This window comes from Emys orbicularis, chromosome 15 (assembly GCF_028017835.1).
Source record: "Emys orbicularis isolate rEmyOrb1 chromosome 15, rEmyOrb1.hap1, whole genome shotgun sequence".
Taxonomy (NCBI): domain Eukaryota; kingdom Metazoa; phylum Chordata; order Testudines; family Emydidae; genus Emys; species Emys orbicularis.
The window spans coordinates 3,960,811-3,983,922 of record NC_088697.1 but is presented as its reverse complement, the minus strand read 5'-3'; the positions used below and the strand labels follow the sequence as shown (position 1 = coordinate 3,983,922).

The 23,112-nt window shown below is 60.8% G+C and overlaps 2 protein-coding genes across 2 annotated transcripts in view; one reads left to right on the top strand and one right to left on the bottom strand.

Annotated features, from left to right (window-relative positions):
• The window catches only part of LOC135889362 (zinc finger protein 208-like), a 510,343-nt gene that overhangs the window by 307,377 nt on the left and 179,854 nt on the right, over positions 1-23,112 (top strand). The window lies entirely within an intron of this gene.
• On the bottom strand, positions 8-12,194 carry LOC135889448 (hydroperoxide isomerase ALOXE3-like). Its single transcript, XM_065417321.1, has 9 exons — positions 12,182-12,194; positions 11,688-11,860; positions 11,240-11,383; positions 6,481-6,684; positions 3,414-3,583; positions 2,970-3,091; positions 1,995-2,095; positions 761-931; positions 8-187 (listed from the first exon to the last, which is right to left on the bottom strand). The coding sequence occupies exons 1-9, from the start codon at positions 12,192-12,194 to the stop codon at positions 8-10; spliced, it is 1,278 nt and encodes a 425-aa protein (XP_065273393.1).

Below are 23,112 nucleotides of genomic sequence, written 5' to 3'. Positions count from 1 at the left end.
GTCGGGCTCAGATGGATGTGCTGTTCTCGATATGGTGGGGATCCAGGTAGCGGTAGGAGATGGGCAGGGATTTGTTCCTCTCTTGGATCTCCTGGGAGATCTGGGCCAGGCGCCCCTGGAAGACTGCAATCAGCTGCTTGGGCTCCTCCTCCGTGAAGTGCTCGTCAGGGTACGTGCCCAGGGATCTCTGCAAGGGAACGGGAGAGGGGTGAGTGACAGCACAGAAGGGCTCCCTCGCCCGGCGCTGAGATGAAGCCACCTCTGGGGCTGGGGCAACTGGTTATACAGGTACCCCTCGCCCAGCACTGAGATGCAGCCACCTCTGGAGCGGGGCAACTGTTTACACATGGATCCCTCACATGCCCTGGAGCATGGGGCAGGTGTTTAACAGCTGCATAGCAACACTGGGAAGAGTTCAGGCCAGGGAGAGAAGGAGAATCCTGCGGCCGGTTGAAACAACGCGGTGGAATTTCTGGGCATTTGAACGGAATCCCCCAAAGTGCAGCCAACAAGGGGGGGGGGGAGAACTCAGCTGAACGACTCATTAAAGAGACACCCCCAGCTGCAGCCCAGTGCCCCCTAGCACCACCCTGGGGCCAGCCCTGCCTGCCAGGGGAGAGCACCCCCTGCTGAGCCCCCGCCCCACTCCCTGCCCCACAGCGCCCCCTAGTGCCACCCTGGGGTCAGCCCTGCCTGCCAGGGGAGAGCACCCCCTGCTGAGCCCCTGCCCCACAGCGCCCCCTATCTCCCGTGTCCTCACCGAGTCCCCCGGCTCGCAGCAGATGACCCAGAGGGTGAAGACGATGAGGCTGGTGCTGTTGACCTCCGGGATGGTGTCCAGGTAGCTCTCCAGGGAGGTGGTGCCCTGGGCCTGGGGTGGGGGGTGTCTCATGGTGGCCGGGAAGTTGGGCATCCAAGCTCCGAGCTCATACTGCGGCCCAGAGAGACCCCCGCAGTCAGAGCAGCTGGAGACACCCCCCCCCCAGCCCAGCCAGGGATTCCCCAGCCCCAGTGGGGACCGGCCTATCCCAGCTGGGGACCCCCCCAGTCCAGCCAGGGATCCCCTCCTCACCCCACCCAGGGGGCACCAGCACAGGGAAGGTCTGGCTCAGCCAAGGGATCTGGGCACCCAGGGCTTGGTCACAGTCTCACCCAGAGGCAACAGGTGGGAGAATCAAGGGTCGGGGTCGGGGTGCTGAGTGCGACAGTGGGGGAGGGGCCTGGGGCCTGGGGCAGGGTCCTGAGGTGTCCGGAGTCTCACTGGGGTTGGGTGCTGGGTGGGGGATTGGGGGCTAGAGCAGGGTCCTGGGGATTGAGGTGTCAGTGGGGTGGGGAGCAGGGTGGGGGTGTCAGTGGCAAGACCCTATGGCCCCATAGGGAGGGTGAAGGGGGGGTGTCAGTGGCTGGACCCCAGGGCCCCGTGTGGGGGGTGCAGGGTGGGGGTGTCGGTGGCTGGACCCCAGGGCCCCGTGTGGGGGGGTGCAGGGTGGGGGTGTCGGTGGCTGGACCCCAGGGCCCCATGTGGGGGGTGCAGGGTGGGGGTGTCGGTGGCTGGACCCCAGGGCGCTGTGTGGGGCAGGGTGGGGGTGTCTGTGGCAGGACCCTATGGCCCCATGGGGAGGGTGAAGGGGGGGTGTCAGTGGCTGGACCCCAGGGCCCCGTGGGGGGGTGCAGGGTGGGGGTGTCGGTGGCTGGACCCCAGGGCCCCGTGGGGGGGTGCAGGGTGGGGGTGTCGGTGGCTGGACCCCAGGGCCCCATGGGGGGGGTGCAGGGTGGGGGTGTCGGTGGCTGGACTCCAGGGCGCTGTGTGGGGCAGGGTGGGGGTGTCTGTGGCTGGACCCCAGGGCCCCATGTGGGGGGGGGCAGGGGGAGGTGTCTGTGGCTGGACCCCGGGGCGCTGTGTGGGGCAGGGTGGGGGTGGCGGTGGCGGGACCCCAGGGCCCTGTGGGGAGCAGGGAATGGGGCCCCAAGCGCCGAGGCTGGCCTCTCCCTACCTGCCCGTTGTTGAGGGTGGCGTGCCGGGCCGAGCAGCAGTAGATCCACATGGTTAGGTACTTGATGAGCTCAGGGATGCTCTGCAGGGACGAGGGGAAGGCTGCGGGATGGAGAACAGGCATCACGGACCCAGCCCAGCCCTGCCCCCTCCACGGCCTTGGTGCTGGGACCCCTAGAGCTGGGTTCGATGCTTCCCTCTGCCAGAGCCTCCCCCGGTGAGTCGCTCCCTTGCTCCGGGCCTAAGCTCCACCCCGCACCAGCTCCCCGCCCTGCCCGTTCCCATGGTGGGGCCATTCCCAGTCACCCCATGGCCCTGTCCCACCACCGTGACCCAGCCCACCCTGTCCCTATGGGGTTGGACACCTTGCTCCCCATCCGGGGGTCATGACCCCTCCCACAGGGCCAATTGATATGAGCTGGAGTCTGCCCTGATTGACTCCAATAGAGAGACGCCCATTGACACCAGCTGAGATCCGTCCCCATTGACTCCAATGGAGAGACGCCCATTGACACCGGCTGGGTTCTGGCCCCATTGACTCCAATGGAGAGACGCCCATTGACACCAGCCGGGTTCTGGCCCCATTGACTCCAATGGAGAGATGCCCATTGACACCAGCCGGGATCTGGCCCCATTGACTCCAATGGAGAGACGCCCATTGACACCAGCTGGGATCTGGCCCCATTGACTCCAATGGAGAGACGCCCATTGACACCAGCTGGGGATCTGGCCCCTTTGACTCCAATGGAGAGATGCCCATTGACACCAGCTGGGGATCTGGCCCCTTTGACTCCAATGGAGAGACGCCCATTGACATCAGCTGGGGTCTGGCCCCATTGACTCCAATGGTGAGATGCCCATTGACAACAGCTGGGATCTGGCTGACAGACACGCAGTCCGGAGACGCCCCCCAGCCACCCCCGAATGGAGCCCGGTGACTAGCGGCTGCAGAGCTCTGGGTTCACATGGCCCCTACCGGATGCCTGGTTCCCCAGGAAGCCTTCATGGAAGATCTCATCTGCCCAGGCCTGCAGCTCGCAGTCGGCCAGGACGTGGGCATCGCTGTGGTAATAGTGTCCGATGATGCCGGAGACGAAGCTGGGAAGAGCAGAGATGTGTCAGCCCGGATGGGTCAATACCCCCGGAGTCTGCAATCAGCCCCACCCCAGGAGCTGGGCCACATCAGGAGATCACCCCATGGCCCGGACGCACCCGCCGCCTTTGGGCATTTCTCAGTAAAACCCTTTTGCACCCACAAATGTCACAGCTGAACCACGTGTCAGGGAGGGACAGCTTCAACGGATTTCCCGACTTGGAAAATTTGTGGGGGAGGCCCAAAAGCCGTGGGAATTCCCCCCCACCCCCACTGCTGGATTTTCTCCTTCCATGTCTGCCCCCGCCGCCCCGCTCTGGTCCTTACCTCTCGATGGCCAACCAGATCTTGAGTCCGTCGTCCCGGTAGAAGTAGTTGGCGATGGAGCCGACCCCGCGGGCCTCTACATCGTCCGGGAAGCACAGGGAGTCGTAGGTCAGGCATTTCATGGCCTTGGCTATCAGTGTGCTGACCCCTTTGCGTCCCATGCTCATGCCCTGGGAAAGGGACCATGGACAACGCCTTAAACAGACCTGCGAGCAGGAGGGGGCTGCAAGGGGAAACTGTCCCGGACAGGCAGGAGGTTTGCTAGAGATGACGGGAAGAAGCCAAAGGGGGAAGTAGCCCTGGGGAGTGGAGGAAGCTCGGATGGGTGGTAAACCCAGAGGGGCTAGAATAGGACAGAGCCCAGGGAAGTAGCGCCCGGGTCTGGGAGCGTTTAGACTGGAGTCATGGAGCAGAGGATTCATGGGCTGGAAGCCCGAATAGACGGTGGATCTGCAGAGTCTTGGACAGAGGATGGCCTGGAATGGCCAAGAGAGACATTGACGGACCCCCCCTTCCCCAGAAGGGGAGAGCTAAACTCATCGGGCCGCAGGGCCGAGCCCCAGAGAAGAAGGCTACCTGAGTCCCAGAGGGTGAGATCGAGACAACGGGCTGAGGAGCCGTGGGAAGGGGTATCCGATCAGTGTCAAGCTAAACCCCAGAGGAGCCCCTGCAGTGAGCAGTGAACCCCGTTACACAGCATAAGGTGCCACACAATACAGGCCTGGGGGAGGGGGGCTGTGAGCCAAGCAGGAAGTGGGGTCTAGTGGTTACAGCAAGGCGGGGCTGGGAGCCAGGACTCCTGGATTCTCTCCCCAGCTCTGGGAGGGGAGTAGGGTCCAGTGGTTAGAGCAGGGGGAGCTGGGAGCCAGGACTCCTGGGTTCTCTCCCCGGCTCTGGGAGGGGAGTGGGGTGTTATGCCCCTCACCGTGGTGTAGGCCAGAGACCTGATCAAACCCCCCACCCATATTAAACCAGCCTGGGGTGAAACTCAGCACCCCCACCCACCTCAGGAATGTCCCTAAGGAGAGTTATAAGCACCCAGGTTGTAAAGACCCTGGGAAATTAGAAGGATACAGAAAGAGACTCAACAAATTGGAAGCTAAGCTCTGACCTGCGTTTTATGCTGACCATCTGCACCAACAGAGAAGGTCACAACTCAGTGACAATTTGGGCATGAAAGATCAAATGTCTGCGGAGGCAGGAGCTAGTTTGACCAATATCATGTACATGAAAACCAGGGCTCTTGGGGAACCGTTTTCCGGACTTCAGGGCAACATCAAGCTGCTGGAACTCTGACCCCTCTGCACGACCGGGCATGGCTGGGAAACCCCAGATGAATGACTCCTGACCGGCCGCCGGGTGAAACTTGGCTGGATACAGGGAGTGGTGAGCATAAGGGCTTTGCTTGGTATACGTATTCGGTGTGTGTTGCTAATAAATAGATGTGTGTAAGGTTCTTTCGCTGGGAAAAGGGTCCGCAGACCCGTAGAGCCCTGAGCCCCGAGGGAAAGGGCGGGTACTTAAATTGACTAGGTTTCTTCCTGAGCCCTCGGTGGGGTGTAGGCGGGGTGCCCTGAATTGAGCAGGTAGCAAGTGGCGTCATCTTACCCTGTCAAAAATCCCTTCCCGTTTGAGTAGCAGGTTCCTGGCCAGGATGTTGATGTGCAGCATGTAGCGGCTCTTCCTCCCCCCATCAGCAGCTGGGGGGAGGAAGAGACACGGGGGGAGGATAAGCAGACAGCCATGACCCCCCCACACACACACATCGCTGCAGATGCCCCAGGGCCAGAGACCAGGCACCTTCTGCTAAACCAGTGGTGGCTCCTTTTCCAGGGAAACACAACCTAGATGGAGCTACTATAAGGTGGGTGCACAACTGGTTGGAAAACCGTTCCCAGAGAGTAGTTATCAGCGGTTCACAGTCGTGGTGCAAGGGCATAACGAATGGGGTCCTGCAGGGATCGGTTCTGGGTCCAGTTCTGTTCAATATCTTCATCCATGATTTAGATAATGGCATAGAGAGTACACTTAAAGTTTGTGAATGATATCAAGCTGGGAGGGGTTGCAAGTGCTTTGGAGGATAGGATTAAAATTCAAAATGCTCTGGCCAAACTGGAGAAATGGTCTGAAGTAAATAGGATGAAATTCAATAAGGACAAAAGCAAAGTAGTCCACTTAGGAAGGAACTATCAGTTGCACACATACAAAATGGGAAATGACTGTCTAGGAAGGAATAGTGTGGAAAGGGATCTGGGGGTCATAGTGGACCACAAGCTAAATATGAGTCAACAGTGTAGAACACTTGCAAAAAAAGCAAACATCATTCTGGGATGTATTAGCAGGAGCGTTGTACGCAAGACACAAGAAGTAATTCTTCCGCTCTACTCCGCACTGCTTAGGCCTGGAGTATTGTGTCCAGTTCTGGGCACCACATTTCAGGAATGATGTGGACAAACTGGAGAAAGTCCAGAGAAGAGTAACAAAAATGATGAAAGGTCTAGAAAACATGACCTATGAGGGAAGATTGAAAAAATTGGGTTTGTTTAGTTTGGAAAAGAGAAGACTGAGAGGGGACGATCACAGTTTTGAAGTACATGAAAGGTTTTTACAAGGAGGAGGGAGAAAAATTGTTCTTCTTAACCTCTGAGGACAGGACAAGAAGCAATGGGCTTAAATTGCAGCAAGGGAGGTTTAGGTTGGACAATAGGAAAAAATTCCTAAGTGTCAGGGTGGTTAAGCGCTGGAATAAATTGCCTAGGGAGGTTGTGGAATCTCCATCATTGGAGATTTTTAAGAGCAGGTTGGACAAACACCTGTCAGGGATGGTCTAGAGAATACTTAGTCCTGCCATGAGTGCAGGGGACCGGACTAGATGACCTCTCGAGGTCCCTTCCAGTTCTATGATTCTATGAAACGCTGGGCTGCGGGGCCCATCTGGCCTACCCACATACACCCATATGCACATCTGGGCACATCCGCTATGCATGGACACATCTGGGCACAACTGGCCCCCGGGGCGCCTGTTGGCCCTGCCCCCTCTGGGGGGGTGGCTCGGCCCCTCTCTCACCTTGAAGAGCGGGTGGCACATGGGCAGCTGGCGCAGGGTGGCCAGGGAGAAGGCCTCGTTGATCAGGTGGGTGAGCAGCAGGTGGCTGACAGCCTTGAGCATCTGGAAGTCGGCGTTGCGCACCCAGGTCTTGGCCAGGATCCAGTCCCACTCGGAGTCGCTGGGCAGGAAGATGGGGCTGGCGGGGCCTGGGCACTGGCTGAGCTGTGGGGTGGGAGGGGGGAGAGACACAGGAGGGCTGGGGGGGCGGGTTGGCGCAGGCCGGGGGTGTGAATCCTGCTGCTTCCCCTGGGGAACCCAGGGGCTGGGACCCGGCTGCCAGGATGAGGGGACATGACGGTGCAGCAAATCCATTGTTAGGAAGAGGAGACATACAGAGCTGGGGTGTGCATACATGCACAACTGGGCACACGCATAGCTGGGGTGTGCATACACACAACTGGGCACACACACAGAGTTTGGGAGTGCATACACACAACCGGGTACACGCACACAGCTGGGGTGTGCATACACACACAACTGGGCACATGCACACAGCTGGGGTGTGCAACTATACACAACTGGGGTGTGCATACCCTACCCCTAACCCTACTCTATACTCTACCACTAATCGTGTTCTTTACCCTAATCTTAATTCCTTACCCCAACCCTACTCTATACCCCAACCCTAACTCCTTACCCCTAACCCTACTCTATACCCTAACCCTACTCTATACCCTAACCCCTTACCCCAACCCTACTCTATACCCTAACCCCTAACCCTACTCTGTACCCTAACCCTAACCCCTTACCCCTAAACCTACTCTGTACCCTTGTGACGTTGCACCCATAATGCTTTATAGAAATATGCTTATGAATATAAATATGACATAACTGGAATATGTTTTATGCTACATATGCCATGTAACATATCTTTGCGAAGGTTATGTTCTGCTGAATGTATCCATCCTATTCGTATGCATGTATCATTTTTATATCTGAAGTTATGAGCATTGTCTCTATGCTTGTATTTAAATATTTGCTGGAGAAAGCACCTAAGGCAGATTTGGTCAACATAGTTTGAAAGGATTATTCAAGTAAATGGGAGTACTTGGCTAACAATGGACTTTGATAGATGCCAATCCACATCTGAGCTTTCCTGGGAACGTTCGGGCTAACATATGGGCAATGGCATTGGCCTGTAAAGAACTGAGTCATGCATGGACATGTGACATACCCATGTGACTCCAAAACTCCATCTTGTAACTGTGATCATAGAATCAAAGAACATCAGGGTTGGAAGGGACCTCAGGAGGTCATCTAGTCCAACCCTCTGCTCAAAGCAGGACCAACCCCAACTAAATCATCCCAGCCAGGGCTTTGTCAAGCCTGACCTTAAAAACCTGTGATTCTACACAGGGTAAGAGAGGCGTTTCCATCCACAAGAGAGAGACTATATAAGCCCCTAAAAAACAACAAGACTAATCATTAATAATGATAATCATTGACACCTCATCTATTATTGGGAGTGGACTACAACTACCCTGATTGAATTGGCCCTGGGGGGGCGGGTTGGCGCAGGCCGGGGTATGAATCCTGCTGCTTCCCCTGGGGAACCCAGGGGCTGGGACCCGGGCTTCCAGGATGAGGGGACATGATGGTAAAAATCACTTTTTACTTATTAATTAACCCAGAGCAAGTATTAATACCTGGGGAAGCAAACAGCTGTGCATCTCTCTCTATCAGTGTTATAGAGGGTGAACATTTTGTGAGTTTACCCTGTGTAACCGCCAAATAGATTACCAATATTCCTGGGGCTCTGTCTGCTGGCAACTCAGGGAGAGGTGCACTGTCCCTGTTAGTCTTTAAGGTGCCACCAGACTCCTTGTTGTTTTGGTAGGGAGTGGGAGCCAAGGCAAACTCAGAGTCCGCCTGGCAACCAATAGGGAGTGAGATGCCCCTCCCAGGGAGTTCGGGAAAGGGGAGAAGCCTCTTTGGAGTCAGTCTGGAGCCAGCCAGGGCAAGGGCAGGCCTGGCTTCGTGGGGAGCTGGTGAGTCTCAGGCCTGCATGCAGGGTTCCCCATGAGAACTGGCCTCTACGGACCTGAAATAATAAAATTTTATTTATTTATTTAAAGCCAGATCCCTCAGCTGGGCTTTTCCCTTCTCCACTGATGACTCCCAGTTTGTAGAGTTTTGCTGGGAAACTTCCCCAACCAGGCTGAGTTTGCCCTCCGGCTCCCTAGGTGAGACCAGTCACCACATGGTCAGCTCTGCTCTGTCTGCTAGTCCAGGGCTTCTGCCTGCTGTGTGTGTGTCTGGATGCTGGGCTAGGAGACGACAGTTTGGATCTTAGAACAGTTGTGTAACCTGCACCTTGAGCCCTGCACCCCTTTGTGGTGAGGGGAAATCCTGGGACCGAAGCAGCCTGATTCCTGCCTGAGGAGGATCCCTGCCAGCAGAGATCAGCCCCTCTGCAGTGACCGAGGAGTACAGAGTCATCTCTGAACCTGAGGATCATTCATGGATTTTGTGAGTGCTCCATCTTTTAGTTAGTCAGTCAGGGAATTTGTTTTGGGGACCCCCTACTCCCTGAACTGTGTCCTCAAGCCAGGGAGTGAGGGGGTCCCCAAACTATACATTTGGGGATTTTACAACCTGCTGCATATTAAACCTATGGAGGGATTTGCCACCTTCTCCCACTTGTGAGTCCATTGGGCTGTAACCCAGTCAGCCACACAGCTAAACCACTGCAGAGAAGAACTTTGTGGTCATAGGTCATCAAGGGCCCCAACAAAGTGCACGTACCAACGGGACACTAATTTTACATTCACTACATCAAGTCACATAACTGGGGAAAGTCACAGGTATTAGCAGCGTGGGCACCGGTGACCCTAATAACAGTGTTTTACCCTGTGTGACAGACCCAGACCAGTGGGGTACAGGAGTCTGGTAGAGGGCAAATATACTGGTCACTGGATGAGTAGTTTTCTGTTCCCTGAGTGACCAGAGAAGGGGCTGCACTAGAGTAATCAGGAACCTGCTAGAACCAGTTAAGGCAGGCAGGCTAATTAGGACACCTGGAGCCAATTAAGAAGCTGCTAGAATCAATTAAGGCAGGCTAATCAGGGCACCTGGGTTTTAAAAGGAGCTCACTTCAGTTTGTGGTGTGAGTGTGAGAAGCTGGGAGCAAGAGGTGCAAGGAGCTGAGAGTGAGAAGGTGTGCTGCTGGAGGACTGAGGAGCACAAGCGTTATCAGACACCAGGAGGAAGGTGTTTGGAGGAGGCCATGGGGAAGTAGCACAGGGAGTTGTAGCTATCATGCAGCTGTTATAGGAGGCACTATAGACAGCTGCAGTCCACAGGGCCCTGGGCTGGAACCCAGAGTAGAGGGTGGGCCCGGGTTCCCCCAAATCTCCCAATTGACCTGGACTGTGGGTTTTTCCAGAGGGGAAGGTCTCTGGGCTGTTCCCCAACCCACATGGTGAATCTCTGAGGCAAGAAAATCTGCCAATAAGCGCAGGACCCACCAAGATAGAGGAGGAACTTTGTCACACCTGTTATGTTATATTTGTCTCCTGTTTAATATAGTTATTGTGTTAAATATATTGCATGTGTTTGTGTTATTTCTTGGAAGTCTCCAACTATCTGGCAAATAAGTGGGGGTTATCCTGTGGTTAGAATTTCCCTCCCAAGCTGCCCTGGTGACCATGCCAGGAAGGAGCGAGGGAGGTGGAGGCACTGCCAAATAAATTCATAGGAAAAAATAAAAAAGATACACTCTGCTGAGTGGGTGGTGGGATCCAGAAGAACCCAGACCTGTCCATCAAAACCTGTAAGCAGATTGGCATTAAAGGTAACTGGGTGGAGAGGGGGCGCTACACCTGCATAAGATTTATACAGAGTAAAACTGATTTATTTGGGGTTTGGATCCCATTGGGAACTGGGTGTTGGAGACAGGAGCACTTCTTAAACTGTTTTCAGATAAGCCTGCAGCTTTGGGGGACATGGTTCAGACCTGGGTCTATGTTTGTAGCAGGCTGGTGTGTCTGGCACAACCAGGCAGGGTTCTGGAGTCCCAAGCTGGCAGGGAAAACAGGCTCAGAGGTAGTCCCAGCACATCAGGTGGCAGTCCCAAGGGGGTTTCTGTGACTCAACCTGTCACACCCCTAACCCTACTCTATATCCTACCCCTAACCTTACTCTAAACCCTAACCCCTAATCCTACTCTGTACCCTTACCCTAACCTTACCTGGCCCCGCTGTGGAAGGGACAGACAGTGCAGGCACCTGCATCGGGATTCAGCTCCGGGGACAAAGGGCTGGAGTTCAGAGCCAGGTGCCAGAGAGTCTGCAGAGACCCACTCGCTGCCAGCGGAGATGGGGGTGGCCCAGAGTAGTGTCTGTCGGGAGTGCTGGGAGCGAGGACTCCTGGGTTCTCTCCCCAGCTCTGGGAGGGCAGTGGGGTCTAGTGTGTTAAAGCAGGGGGGGCTGGGAGCCAGGACTCCTGGGTTCTCTCCCTGGCTCTGGGAGAGGATTGGGGGCTGATGGTTAGAGCGGGGGGGGGGGGGGGTTGGGAGCCAGGACTCCTGGGTTCTCTCCCTGGCTCTGGGAGAGGAGTGGGGGCTGATGTTTAGAGCGGGGGGGTGGGAGCCAGGACTCCTGGGTTCTCTTCCTGGGCCAGTCCCTTAGATGGCAATGCCCAGCCCTGGGACTGTGTAGGGGTGGGGGCTGCATGGAGGTCCCACTAGGCAGCATGTGGGGGCACCAGGGGCTGTTACCTGGATGGCCACAGGGATTAGCTCCTCAGAGGGCTGCAGGTGCAGCAGGCAGAGGGGCGCGGCGATGTACTGCTGGTAGCCGTTGATCGTGTTGGCCGGGACGCCCTCCAGGATTTTATAGTCAGCAAGGAAGATGTTCCCCTTCTGCAAGGCACAGTGAGAGCAGAGCAGAGTGTGGGGGCTGCTGGGGGCCAGCGCAACTGGGGGTGCAAAGCAGGGACCCCAGGGTGTGGGGGAAAGCCAAGACGCCAGCGCTGTGAGCTTCCCCGCAGCAGTGCCCTGGGACTAGCCCCTGGAGCTGAGTGGCTAGTACGAGCACAGCCCCTGGCTCTGGAGTTGGGCCAGGTGGACACCTCTGACCCGTGGCTGCTTGTGCCCAGAGCGACACTGGGGAGGGAGCCGGAGTGCAGCCAAGTCCCCCCAGGGGTGTCCCTGGCGCCCCACTTACCTCCAGCTCGTCCTGCAGGCTGGTGCTCTCCCCCAGGGAGGAGGCCACCATGGCCGATGTGACAGGGAAGTTGCAGGGGAGCTCCGTGCAGCACCGGATCACCACCGGGTGGACCCCGTTCAGGAACTGGTACCCAAAGAACGTGTCCTCTCGCCAGTGCGCCCGCACGTATTCTAGGGGGACATGGGCAGGGCAGCCGCGGGGTTAACGCACCGGGCCGGGACTCAGGGGAGCCGGGTTCAAGTCCTACCCTGGGTGCCCGGGGCAGCTTTCGGTGTCTCTCGGAGCCACGACCTCCCCCTGCTGGAGAATGGGGCTAATGGTCCAGCATGAGGATTTCACTCTCAGCAAGTTTGCAGATGACACTAAACTGGGAGGAGTGGTAGATACACTGGAGGGTAGAGATAGGATACAGAGGGACCTAGACAAATTAGAGAATTGGGCCAAAAGAAATGTGGTGAGGTTCAGCAAGGACAACTGCAGAGCATAGGCACCTGGAGAACCCATGGGGAAAAATTGGTGGGTGCTCTGCACCCCTTCCCCCTCCCCTGCCTCTGCTGACCCCATGGTTTCCCCGTTGCCCCCCCCTGCCCCAGGGGCTGGCCCCTCGGCTATCCCTGGCCCAGACTCTGCCACTGCCACGGCTGCCCCCTCCACCGGCAGGAAGGGCCAAGGCAATAAGAAGGGCAAGGGCCCCGCCCGAAAAGCCAAGCCTCCTGCGGGCGGGGCTGCCCTCCCCGCCGCGGCCCCGCCACCTGCCGCGGCCCCTCCCTCTCCTGCCGTCCCTTCCACCAGCTCTAGGGGCGCTCCGTCTCAGGCCCCCAGAGCATACGCCCAGGTGGCCGCCGCACCCCCGCGTGCCGCTGCACCATCCGCCCCAACTGCCGCCTCCGGACCCATCCCTGGCGGCCGGGGCCCCTTCCCCTCGCTGACCAGGAGGAACGGCGTCCGCTGCCACCTGGTGCCCGCCTCGCCCCACATCGAGACCTACGTGCGGGCATTGGCGAGGGTGGTGGGGCCCATGGCCATCGTGGCGGCCTCCAAAACGTACGGGAAGGCCGTGTTCTTCCTGGCGTCGGAGGCTGCCGCGCAGGAGGCGGTGGAAAGGGGCCTGGCGGTGGGGGGCGTGTTTGTGCCCTTAGAACCCCTGGAGGATCTGGGCGTACGGGTGGTTTTGACCTCCGTCCCGCCCTCCCTCCCCAACGCCGCCCTGTTGCCTGCCCTCTCCACCCTGGGGAAGCCCATCTCTGTTCTCAGCCCTCTCTCGCTGAGCTGTAAGGACCCCGCCCTCCGTCACATCCTGTCCTTCCGCCGGCAGGTCCAGCTCCAGCTACCGCCGGCGGCGCGTGACGGAGTGGCACTCGAAGGGTCCTTCCTGGTGTCCTACCAGGGGGCCCACCACCGGGTCCATTATTCAATGGGGGAGGCCCGGTGCTTCCTCTGCCGGGCGACGGGGCATGTCCGGAGGGACTGTCCCCTGGCCCAGCACGGAGGGGCATCCGGGACCCCCGGGACCCGGGAGGGCGCCGGCCCTGTCACCGCCGGCGACCCTGGCAGCCCGGCTACCGCTGTTGCCGCCGCCCCTCCTCCTTCTACCGTAGCTCCCGCTCGGGCCGCCAGGGATGGGTCCGGAGGCGGCGGTCGGGGCGGATGGTTCGGTGGCACGCGGGGGGGGCGGCGGCCACCTGGGCGTATGCTCTGGGGGCCTGAGACGGAGCGCCCCTAGAGCTGGTGGAAGGGACGGCAGGAGAGGGAGGGGCCGCGGCAGGTGGCGGGGCCGCGGCGGGGAGGGCAGCCCCACCCGCAGGAGGCTTGGCTTTTCGGGCGGGGCCCTTGCCCTTCTTATTGCCTTGGCCCTTCCTGCCGGTGGAGGGGGCAGCCGTGGCAGCGGCAGAGTCTGGGCCAGGGATAGCCGAGGGGCCAGCCCCTGGGGCAGGCGGGGGCAATGGGGAAACCATGGGGTCAGCAAAGGCAGGGGAGGGGGAAGGGGTCGAGGCAGAGGCAGAGGCAGAGGCAGGGGCAGGGGCAGGGGGAGGGACAGGGTCCTCTGCCATGATGGTGCGGAGAGGCCCTTCTATGGGGAGGGGTGTAACAGACAGCCACTCCTCCCCGCTAGGCAAAACGCAGGGGAGGAGGGTCCAGCAGGAGGGGCGGGGGAATATGGGGAAGGGGCTAACCTCTCCTCCCTGTTAGGCTGTGGTAAGGGAGGGAGGGTGCCCCTGGGGCAGGGGGAGGGGAACAAGGAAAAAGCAACCACTCCTCCCTGCTAGGCTGCAGGCAGGGGAGGAGGGCGCCAGCGGTGGGGCACACAGGGGCAAAAAGAGGGGGCACAGGTACTAAGGAGGGATACCGGCTCCTCCGGCTGCACTGGGAAGGGAAGGGACTATAGCAACATCAGGGGGGCAGTGAACAGTGTACGTTGGGGGAACAACTGAAAAGGGGGGGGCACAAGCGCCTACAAAGGGGACAGGGACGCACCTGGGGAATGGACTCAACCGGGGCACACTAGGGAGGGCAGAAGGACAAAGGGGCCAAGGACTACAAGCGGAAGGGCGGGGCAGGCCAACAAAACTAAAGTTTGGGGCGGGGCAGGTAGCACACAGGCAATGGCTAGGGCGGGGCAGGCAAACCAAACTGAGAGGTATCAGAGGGGTAGCCATGTTAGTCTGAATCTGTAAAAAGCAACAGAGGGTCCTGTGGCACCTTTAAGACTAACAGAAGTATTGGGAGCATAAGCTTTCGTGGGTAAGAACCTCACTTCTTCAGATGCAAGCCTTCTGCATCTGAAGAAGTGAGGTTCTTACCCACGAAAGCTTATGCTCCCAATACTTCTGTTAGTCTTAAAGGTGCCTCAGGACCCTCTGTTGCTTCAAACTGAGAGGGAAACCCGAAGGGGTCAAAGCAAACACCGGGCGGGGCAGGCTACAGGGGGGGGAAGGGAGGGCCAACTAATACAGCAGGGGCAACAGGGAGGGAACCCCACCAGCCAAACGCAGCTGGGGGGACAGGCAAAGTCCAAGTTGGGGAGGCAGGTGCGCCCACGGGCGCTTGTACAACTCAGTCCTCGCTGCTCACTGCTGCAAATAAACAGTCCCGGATGGTAAATGCAGCGGGGGGAGCAAACAGCCCCGTCGAGGGGCGAAGAGCAGGTCCAGGCGGTACGTGGGGCGGTGGAGGGGGCAGTGGCGGGGGCGGTGGCAGAGGGGGAGCAGATGGACGAGGGGGAGGGCTCCGGCGCCTCTCCCCCTCACTCCCCTCAACGGCAACAGGAGTCACCACCACCCCAGGAGCGGAGATGGTCAAAGTCACTCAGTCCACAAACAAACCCCCCCACACAACGTCTCGCAACAGGAATCCTCTCTTCTTACTCCTCGACGGCGGCAGCAGCTCCAACGCAGCAGCAGCAAGCAGCCGGGCAGGCAGGCAGGGAGGACCCCTGGGTGGTGTTGGGGCCCGTGCCACTCCCTCCAGAGGCGGGAGGCAGGCCCCCAAGCCCCCCCCCCTCACTCAACAGCAGCAGTGGCAGTCCAGGAAGGGAAACTCCAGCCAGCAGCAGCGGTGAGCCAGGCAGGGAGACACCAGCCAGCAGCAGCCCAGGAAGGAAGGGAGAGCACCAGCCAGCAGCAGCCAAGGAAGGGGGAGGGAGGCTCCAGCCAGCAGCAGCCCAGGAGCAGAGGGGAAAGAGCTCCAGCCACAGCGGACTGATCCCTCCCTGTAGGGAGTCCCTATTGGAAACAACTGGGAGGTGGGCGGGCTCACCCGCCCACTTCTAAAGGCCCCTCCCCCAGCCTAGCGGGAGGGACCACTGGACCCAGGAACCAACTAATCTCTGGGGACAACTAATGAAAAAACAGGGAGTGGAGAGACAGTCAAAGGTTCAAAATCAGGGTACCGGATGGGGACACCGAGCAGAGAACCCCGGACAGCGCCCACTGCTCCTCAAAGGTGGCAAAGGAGCCAGCGGACGCTGCCCAGTGGAACTCTGCCCGGAGACGTGAGACTAGGGAGGTACGGAAATAGGCCCCACAGTCGCAGAGCACCCCCTCGTCCAACATCCTCTCCCTGGTATTATAGATGGTGAGTTTGGCTAAAGCCAGGAGGAGGTTGACGAGGAGGTCTCGTGACTTGGTGGGGCCACGGATAGGGTGTGCGTAAATGAACAGGTGTGGGGAAAAGTGCAGCCAGAACCTCAGCAAGAGGTTCTGGAGGAGCCGGAACAGGGGCTGTAACCTGGCGCACTCGAGGTAGGCGTGCGCCAGGGTCTCCCTCACGCCGCAGAATGGGCAGGCCTCGGGAATAGGGGTGAACCGCGCCAGGTACACGCCCGTGCTCACGGCTCCGTGAAGGAGCCGCCAACCAATGTCCCCGGCGGGCCTTGGGACTAAGGTGGAATAAAGGCTGGCCCACTGGGGCTCCTCACCCTCCACAGGCGTTAGATAGTCCCGCCATTTGGTGTCAGGGCGGGACGCGAGGGTGAGGAGATGCAACGTGTGGAGCACGAGCGTGTACAGGTGGTCCCTGGGCGCGGTTCGAAACCGGACCGGCTGCAAAGCGTGCAGCCGGCTCGGAGTATGGGAGCGGGGAAGCCGGGGGTCTCACGGAACAGGGGCCCGATAAAAAGGTCCGGAGGGCCCGGGGTGAGGGGTGGGCGGGGGATGCCCTCTCGCAGGGCCCGCCACAGGAAGCTGAGAGAAGGGGGCGACAAGGCAGTGCCCACCTCCTGGAGTACACGCAGAGGGGTCGAAAGGGTGGAGACCCCCATGCGCTGGCCGAGCGTGCGGGGATCCACCCAGTCCCCCCTGGCGTAGTCCAGGAGGTCTCCGACCCTGGTGGTTTCTGCCAGGACCAACCTCCGGCGCACCGAGGGAGACTCCGCCACCTGCACCCGGAGATCGGGGTTGTACAGCAGGGGCTCCGCGAGGAGATCCGCGCCCTCGGTGGCCACAAGGGACCTGGTCACCGAAAAAAGCTTCCAGGTCCGGAGGAGGTCCTGGTAGAAGACCGGCAGCTCCGAGAGGTCTCGCGGAAGGCCTCTCGGGTGAAGAAAAAGGAGCTGCCGGTCGTATCGGAGCCCTCGGAGGCGGCGGAGGAAGGCGTGCGCTAACATGCTCCACGCCGGACTACCTGCACCATAAAGGAGCCTCTGCAGGCGGAAGACATGGACCTGGCTATGAAGGCAGACCAGGCCCTGGCCTCCCTCCTCCAGGGGAAGACTCAGAACCCCTGCAGAGACCCAGTGCAGTCCTGGCCAGAAAAACTCCAGGGCCGTCCTCTGGAGCCTGGCCAGGATCCCCGGGGCCGGGCTCAGGGTGTTGAGCTGGTGCCAGAGCATGGACAGGACGAGCTGGTTCAGCACCAGCGCCCTCCCTCGCAGGGAGAGACACCGGAGCAGTCCAGTCCATCTCCGCAGCCGCTCACCCACCCTGCCCTCCAAATCCTGCCAGTTCTCCGGCGGAGAAGGATGCATGGCGAAAGGTAAACGCCGAGATAGAGCAGCGGACCCGCGCTCCACCGAATGGCTTGAAGCGCGGGTGGGAGGGAGCTCGCCTGCCACCCGTCCCCGACCACCAGGCCAGAGCTCTTGACCCAGTTGACCCGGGCGGAGGAGGCCGCCGAGTACACGGCCTGGCAAGCCTCCACCCGCACCAGATCGCCCGGGTCCTGGACCACGAGGAGCACGTCGTCGGCATACGCCGACAGGACCAGCCGCAGCTCCGGCTCCCGAAGCACCAACCCCGCCAGCCTCCGACGGAGGAGGCAGAGGAAGGGCTCGATCGCCAGAGCGTACAGCTGGCCCGAGAGGGGGCACCCCTGCCGCACTCCCCGCCCGAAGCTGACCGGCTCGGTCAGGGTCCAGTTGAGCCTGACCAGACACTCCGCCTTGGCGTACAGCACCTGGAGAAAACCCACAAACTGGGGCCCGAAGCCGAACGCCCGCAGAGTGCCCAGGAGATACCCGTGGTCCATCCTGTCGAACGCCATCTCCTGGTCCAGGGACAGGAGGGCGAACGACAGACCATCCCTACGCCCCAGCTCTAACAGGTCCCGGACTAAGTACAGATTATTAAAGATGGTCCGGCCCGGGACGGTGTAGGTCTGGTTGGGATGGACCACGTCCGCCAGCACAGACCCCAGCCGCAGCGAGATGGCCTTCGCTACGACCTTATAGTCCGTGCTGAGGAGCAAGACGGGACGCCAGTTCCGTAAATCGCGGAGGTCCCCCTTCTTCGGCAACAGGGCCTCGCCTCCATCGAGTCGGTGCCCAGTAGGAGGTGCCGGCCATGGATGCCGTGGCAGCGGACGGAGAAACTCCTGGCCCCCTTGTCAAGCCGCCCTCTGAGGAGGCCCCGGTGGAAGCCCCCCCGACCGATAATGGGGCGGTTGTTGTCTCTGTGGCCGGCAGGGAGGTAGCTGGGGCCGAGGGGACTGAGTTTACCTCAATATTTGATGAGATCGAGGCCCTGGGTCTGACCCCGGTCACTCAGGGGGAGGACGACCCTCCATCAGCGGGCCTCGATCTGGGCGGCGGCTTAGTACCGCAGCCCCCTCCTCCTCCCTGCCCCTCGCCCCACTCTGCCGCCCCTGATCTTGTCCTTGGGGCACCCCTGGCCCTACCTGTCAGCCCGGCCGCTGCTACCACCCCGTGCGAGGCCGCCGAGCCCCTAGGGGCGACGGCCGACGTCGAGCGGCCGGTTCCTGCCCTTGATCCCACGCCTTCCCCCGTTCCTGCCCCCGATGCTCCCTCTGTCCCTGCTGCCTCCGTCCCCTCGGCCCAAGATCCTGGCCGAGAGGAGCCGCACCCCGGAGGCGTGGCTGCGGGAGATCGAGAGCCCGTTCCCATCCCTGCCCCTGTCCCTGACCCTCTCCCCTCTCCTGCCCCATTCCCAGTTCCCATTTCGAGCCCTGTCCCTGATCCGCCCCTGCCCATGCCCCCGTTCCTGCCCCTGAAGCCTCACCTGTCTCTCTCCCTCCCACTTCCAGTTCTACTGCCGCCCCCGGGGTTGTCGTGTTCCCGTTACCTACTGACGACCCTCAGGGGGCGGGGATTTCAATACCACCCTCGAGGACCGGGACCGCTCAGGACTTGAGACTTCCCAGGCAGCCGCGGGCGTCCTCAGGGAGATCGTAGACCATCACTCCCTGGTGGACGTCTGGCGCGACCACCACCCGGATGACGACACCACCTTCACCTATGTCCGGGTGGAGGACGACCGGTCGCGCCACTCCCGGTTGGACCATATCTATTTGTCACGCTTTCATCTGGCCCGGGCCCATGCCTCCGGCGTCCGGCCAGCCCCGTTCTCGGATCACCATCTGGTGACCGTGACGGCCTCTCTCAGTTCTGAGAGGCCGGGGCCGGCCTATTGGCATTTTAATAATAGTTTGCTGGAGGACGTGGGCTTCGTGGCGTCCTTCCGGGAGTTCTGGCTGGCCTGGCGGGGGCAGCGGCGCGCCTTTCCCTCGGCACGGCGGTGGTGGGACGTGGGGAAGGTCCGCGCGCGGCTCTTCTGCCGAGACTACACCCGAGGCGCCAGCCGGCGGAGGGATGCGTTGATAGGGCAGTTGGAGCGGGAGGTCTTAGAGCTAGAGAGGCGTCTGGCCTCCGGCCCCGAGGATCCACCCCTCTGCCCGGCGTACCGGGAGAAGCGGGAGGAGCTCCGGCCCCTGGAAGACCACCGGGCCCGGGGCGCGTTCGTTCGATCCCGCATCCGTCTCCTGCGGGAGATGGATCGTGGCTTCCGCTTCTTCTACGCCCTGGAGAAAAAGAGGGGGGCCAAAAAGCATGTCACCTGCCTCCTGGCGGAGGACGGCGCCCCCCCCCCACGGATCCGGAGGAGATGCGGGGAAGGGCCAGGGCCTTCTACGCCGATCTTTTCTCCCCGGATCCGACCGAAGCCGAGGCGCGCAGGGTGCTCTGGACCGAGCTCCCGACGGTCAGCGTGGGCGACCGGGACCGGCTGGAGCTGCCTCTCTCTCTGGCCGAGTTCTCGGAAGCCCTCCGGCTCATGCCCACCAACAAATCTCCGGGCATGGACGGGCTGACCGTGGAGTTCTACCGCGTGTTCTGGGACGTCCTCGGCCCAGACCTCGTCACCGTCTGGGCCGAGTCCTTGCAAAGCGGGGTCCTCCCTCTCTCGTGCAGGTGAGCCGTGCTCGCCCTCTTGCCGAAGAAGGGGGACCTCCGCGATTTACGGAACTGGCGTCCCTTCTCGCTCCTCAGCACGGACTATAAGGTCGTAGCGAAGGCCATCTCGCTGCGGCTGGGGTCCGTGCTGGCGGACGTGGTCCATCCCGACCAGACTTACACCGTCCCGGGCCGGACCATCTTTAATAATCTGTACTTGGTCCGGGACCTGTTAGAGCTGGGGCGTAGGGATGGTCTGTTGTTCGCCCTCCTGTCCCTGGACCAGGAGAAGGCGTTCGACAGGATGGACCACAGGTATCTCCTGGGCACTCTGCGGGCGTTCAGCTTCGGGCCCCAGTTTGTGGGTTTTCTCCAGGTGCTGTACGCCGAGGCGGAGTGTCTGGTCAGGCTCAACTGGACCCTGACCGAGCCGGTCAGCTTCGGGCGGGGAGTGCGGCAGGGGTGCCCCCTCTCGGGCCAGCTGTACGCTCTGGCGATCGAGCCCTTCCTCTGCCTCCTCCGTCGGAGGTTGGCGGGGTTGGCGCTTCGGGAGCCGGAGCTGCGGCTGGTCCTGTCGGCGTACGCCGACGACGTGCTCCTCGTGGTCCAGGACCCGGGCGACCTGGTGCGGGTGGAGGCTTGCCAGGCCGTGTACTCGGCGGCCTCCTCCGCCCGGGTCAACTGGGTCAAGAGCTCTGGCCTGGTGGTCGGGGACGGGTGGCAGGCGAGCTCCCTCCCACCCGCGCTTCAAGCCATTCGGTGGAGCGCGGGTCCGCTGCTCTATCTCAGCGTTTACCTTTCCGCCACGCATCCTTCTCCGCCGGAGAACTGGCAGGATTTAGAGGTCAGGGTGGGTGAGTGGCTGCGGAGATGGACAGGACTGCTCCGGTGTCTCTCCCTGCGAGGGAGGGCACTGGTGCTGAACCAGCTCGTCCTGTCCATGCTCTGGCACCGGCTCAACACCCTGAGCCCGGCCCCGGGGTTCCTGGCCAGGCTCCAGAGGACAGCCCTGGAGTTTTTCTGGCCGGGACTGCACTGGGTCTCTGCAGGGGTTCTGAGTCTTCCCCTGGAGGAGGGAGGACAGGGCCTGGTCTGCCTTCGTAGCCAGGTCCATGTCTTCCGCCTCCAGGCCCTGCAGAGGCTCCTTTATGGTGCAGGTAGTCCGGCGTGGAGCACGTTAGCGCACGCCTTCCTCCGCCGCCTCCGAGGGCTCCGATACGACCGGCAGCTCCTTTTTCTTCACCCGAGAGGTCTTCCGCGAGACCTCTCGGAGCTGCCGGTCTTCTACCAGGACCTCCTCCGGACCTGGAAGCTTTTTTCAGCGACCAGGTCCATTGTGGCCACCGAGGGCGCGGACCTCCTCGCGGAGCCCCTGCTGCACAACCCCGATCTCCGTGTGCAGGTGGCGGAGTCTTCCTCGGTGAGCCGGAGGTTGGTCCTGGCAGAAACCACTAGGGTCGGAGACCTCCTGGACTACACCAGGGGGGACTGGGTGGATCCCCGCGTGCTTGGCCGGCGCATGGGGCTCTCCACCCTTGCGACCCCTCTGCGTGTACTCCAGGAGGTGGGCGCTGCCTTGTCGCCCCCTTCTCTCAGCTTCCTGTGGCGGGCCCTGCGAGAGGGCGCTCCCCGCCCACCCCTCACCCCGGGCCCTCCGGACCTTTTTATCGGGCCCCTGTTCCACGAGCCCCCCCGGCTCCCCCGCTCCCATACTCCAAGCCGGCTGCGCGCTTTGCAGCCGGTCTGGTTTCGATCCGCGCCCAGGGACCACCTGTACACGCTCGTGCTCCACACGTTGCATCTCCTCACCCTCGCGTCCCGCCCTGACACCAAATGGCGGGACTACTTATTACCTGTGGAGGGTGAGGAGCCCCGGTGTGCCAGCCTTTATTCCACCTTAGTCCCACGGCCCGCCGGGGACATCGGGTGGCGGCTCCTTCACGGAGCCGTGAGCACGGTCGTGTACCTGGCGCGGTTCACCCCTATTCCCGAGGCCTGCCCATTCTGCGGCATGAGGGAGACCCTGGCGCACGCCTACCTTGAGTGCGCCAGGTTGCAGCCCCTGTTCCGGCTCCTCCAGAACCTCCTGTTGAGGTTCTGGCTGCACTTTTCCCCACACCTGTTCATTTATGCACACCCTATCCGTGGCCCCATGAAGTCACGAGACCTCCTCGTCAACCTCCTCCTGGCCATAGCCAAACTCACCATCTACAATACCAGGGAGAGGCTGTTGGACGAGGGGGTGCTCTGCGACTGTGGGGCCTATTTCCGTACCTCCCTGGTCTCACGTCTCCGGGCAGAGTTCCACTGGGCAGCGTCCGCTGGCTCCTTTGCCACCTTTGAGGAGCAGTGGGCGCTGTCCGGGGTTCTCTGCTCGGTGTCCCCATCCAGTACCCTGATTTTGAACCTTTGACTGTCTCTCCACTCCCTGTTTTTTCATTAGTTGTCCCCCGAGATTAGTTGGTTCCTGGGTCCAGTGGTCCCTCCCGCTAGGCTGGGGGAGGGGCCTTTAGAAGTGGGTGGGCTTGTGCCCGCCCGCCTCCCAGTTGTTTCCAATAGGGACTCACTACAGGCTGTGTCTAGGTTATGGTTAGTGTATATGGTTAGGGTTACTGTGTAGAGTTGTGTATAGGGTTAGGGTTAGTGTATAGCAGGGGTCGGCAACCTCTGAGAAGTGGTATGCCAAGTCTTCATTAATTTAAGGTTTCACGTGCCAGTAAAAGGTTTTGCGTGCCAGACCAGCAGTGTGGGCGGCAGTTGGAACCCCAGACCGGCAGTGGGATGAGCTGTTCAGCCCCCTGCCGGTCTGGTGTTCCATCCGCCGGCCCCTGCCAGCCGGGGTCCCGGCCACCGGCCAGGTTCCATCCATCGAGGCCGGCAGCAGGCTGAGCGGGACCGGAGGTGGGGACCCCAGCGGGCAAGGGGCTGGTGACCGGGACCCCAGACCGGGAGCAGGCTGAGTGGCTCATCCCGCTGCTGGTCTGGGGTTCTGTAATCCAGGCCGGCAGTGGGCTGAGTGGGGCTGGCGGCCGGGACCCTGGCTGGCAGCAGCGTGCCACTAAAAATCAGCCTGCATGCCACCTTTGACACGCGTGCCGCAGGTTGCCGACCCCTGGTGTATAGGGTTAATGTACAGGGTTAGGGTTAATGTACAGGGTTAGGGTTACTGTATAGGGTTGTGTACATGGTTAGGGTTACTGTACAGGGTTAGGGGTAAAGATTGTACCAGGGGAAAGGATTGGGCCCAGACTAGGAAGGAGTCTAGTCTGTGAAAGAAGCTTATTGGAACATCTCCGAGGG

What these genes read in the sequence shown, in the direction of transcription:
- LOC135889448 (XM_065417321.1), bottom strand. An exon ending in GCCTGCAGGACGAGCTGGAG is followed by an intron (nt 11,384 to 11,687) that starts GTAAGTGGGGCG and finishes TGTGCCTTGCAG; the next exon opens with AAGGGGAACATCTTCCTTGC. An exon ending in TGTGCCACCCGCTCTTCAAG is followed by an intron (nt 3,584 to 6,480) that starts GTGAGAGAGGGG and finishes TCCCTTTCCCAG; the next exon opens with GGCATGAGCATGGGACGCAA.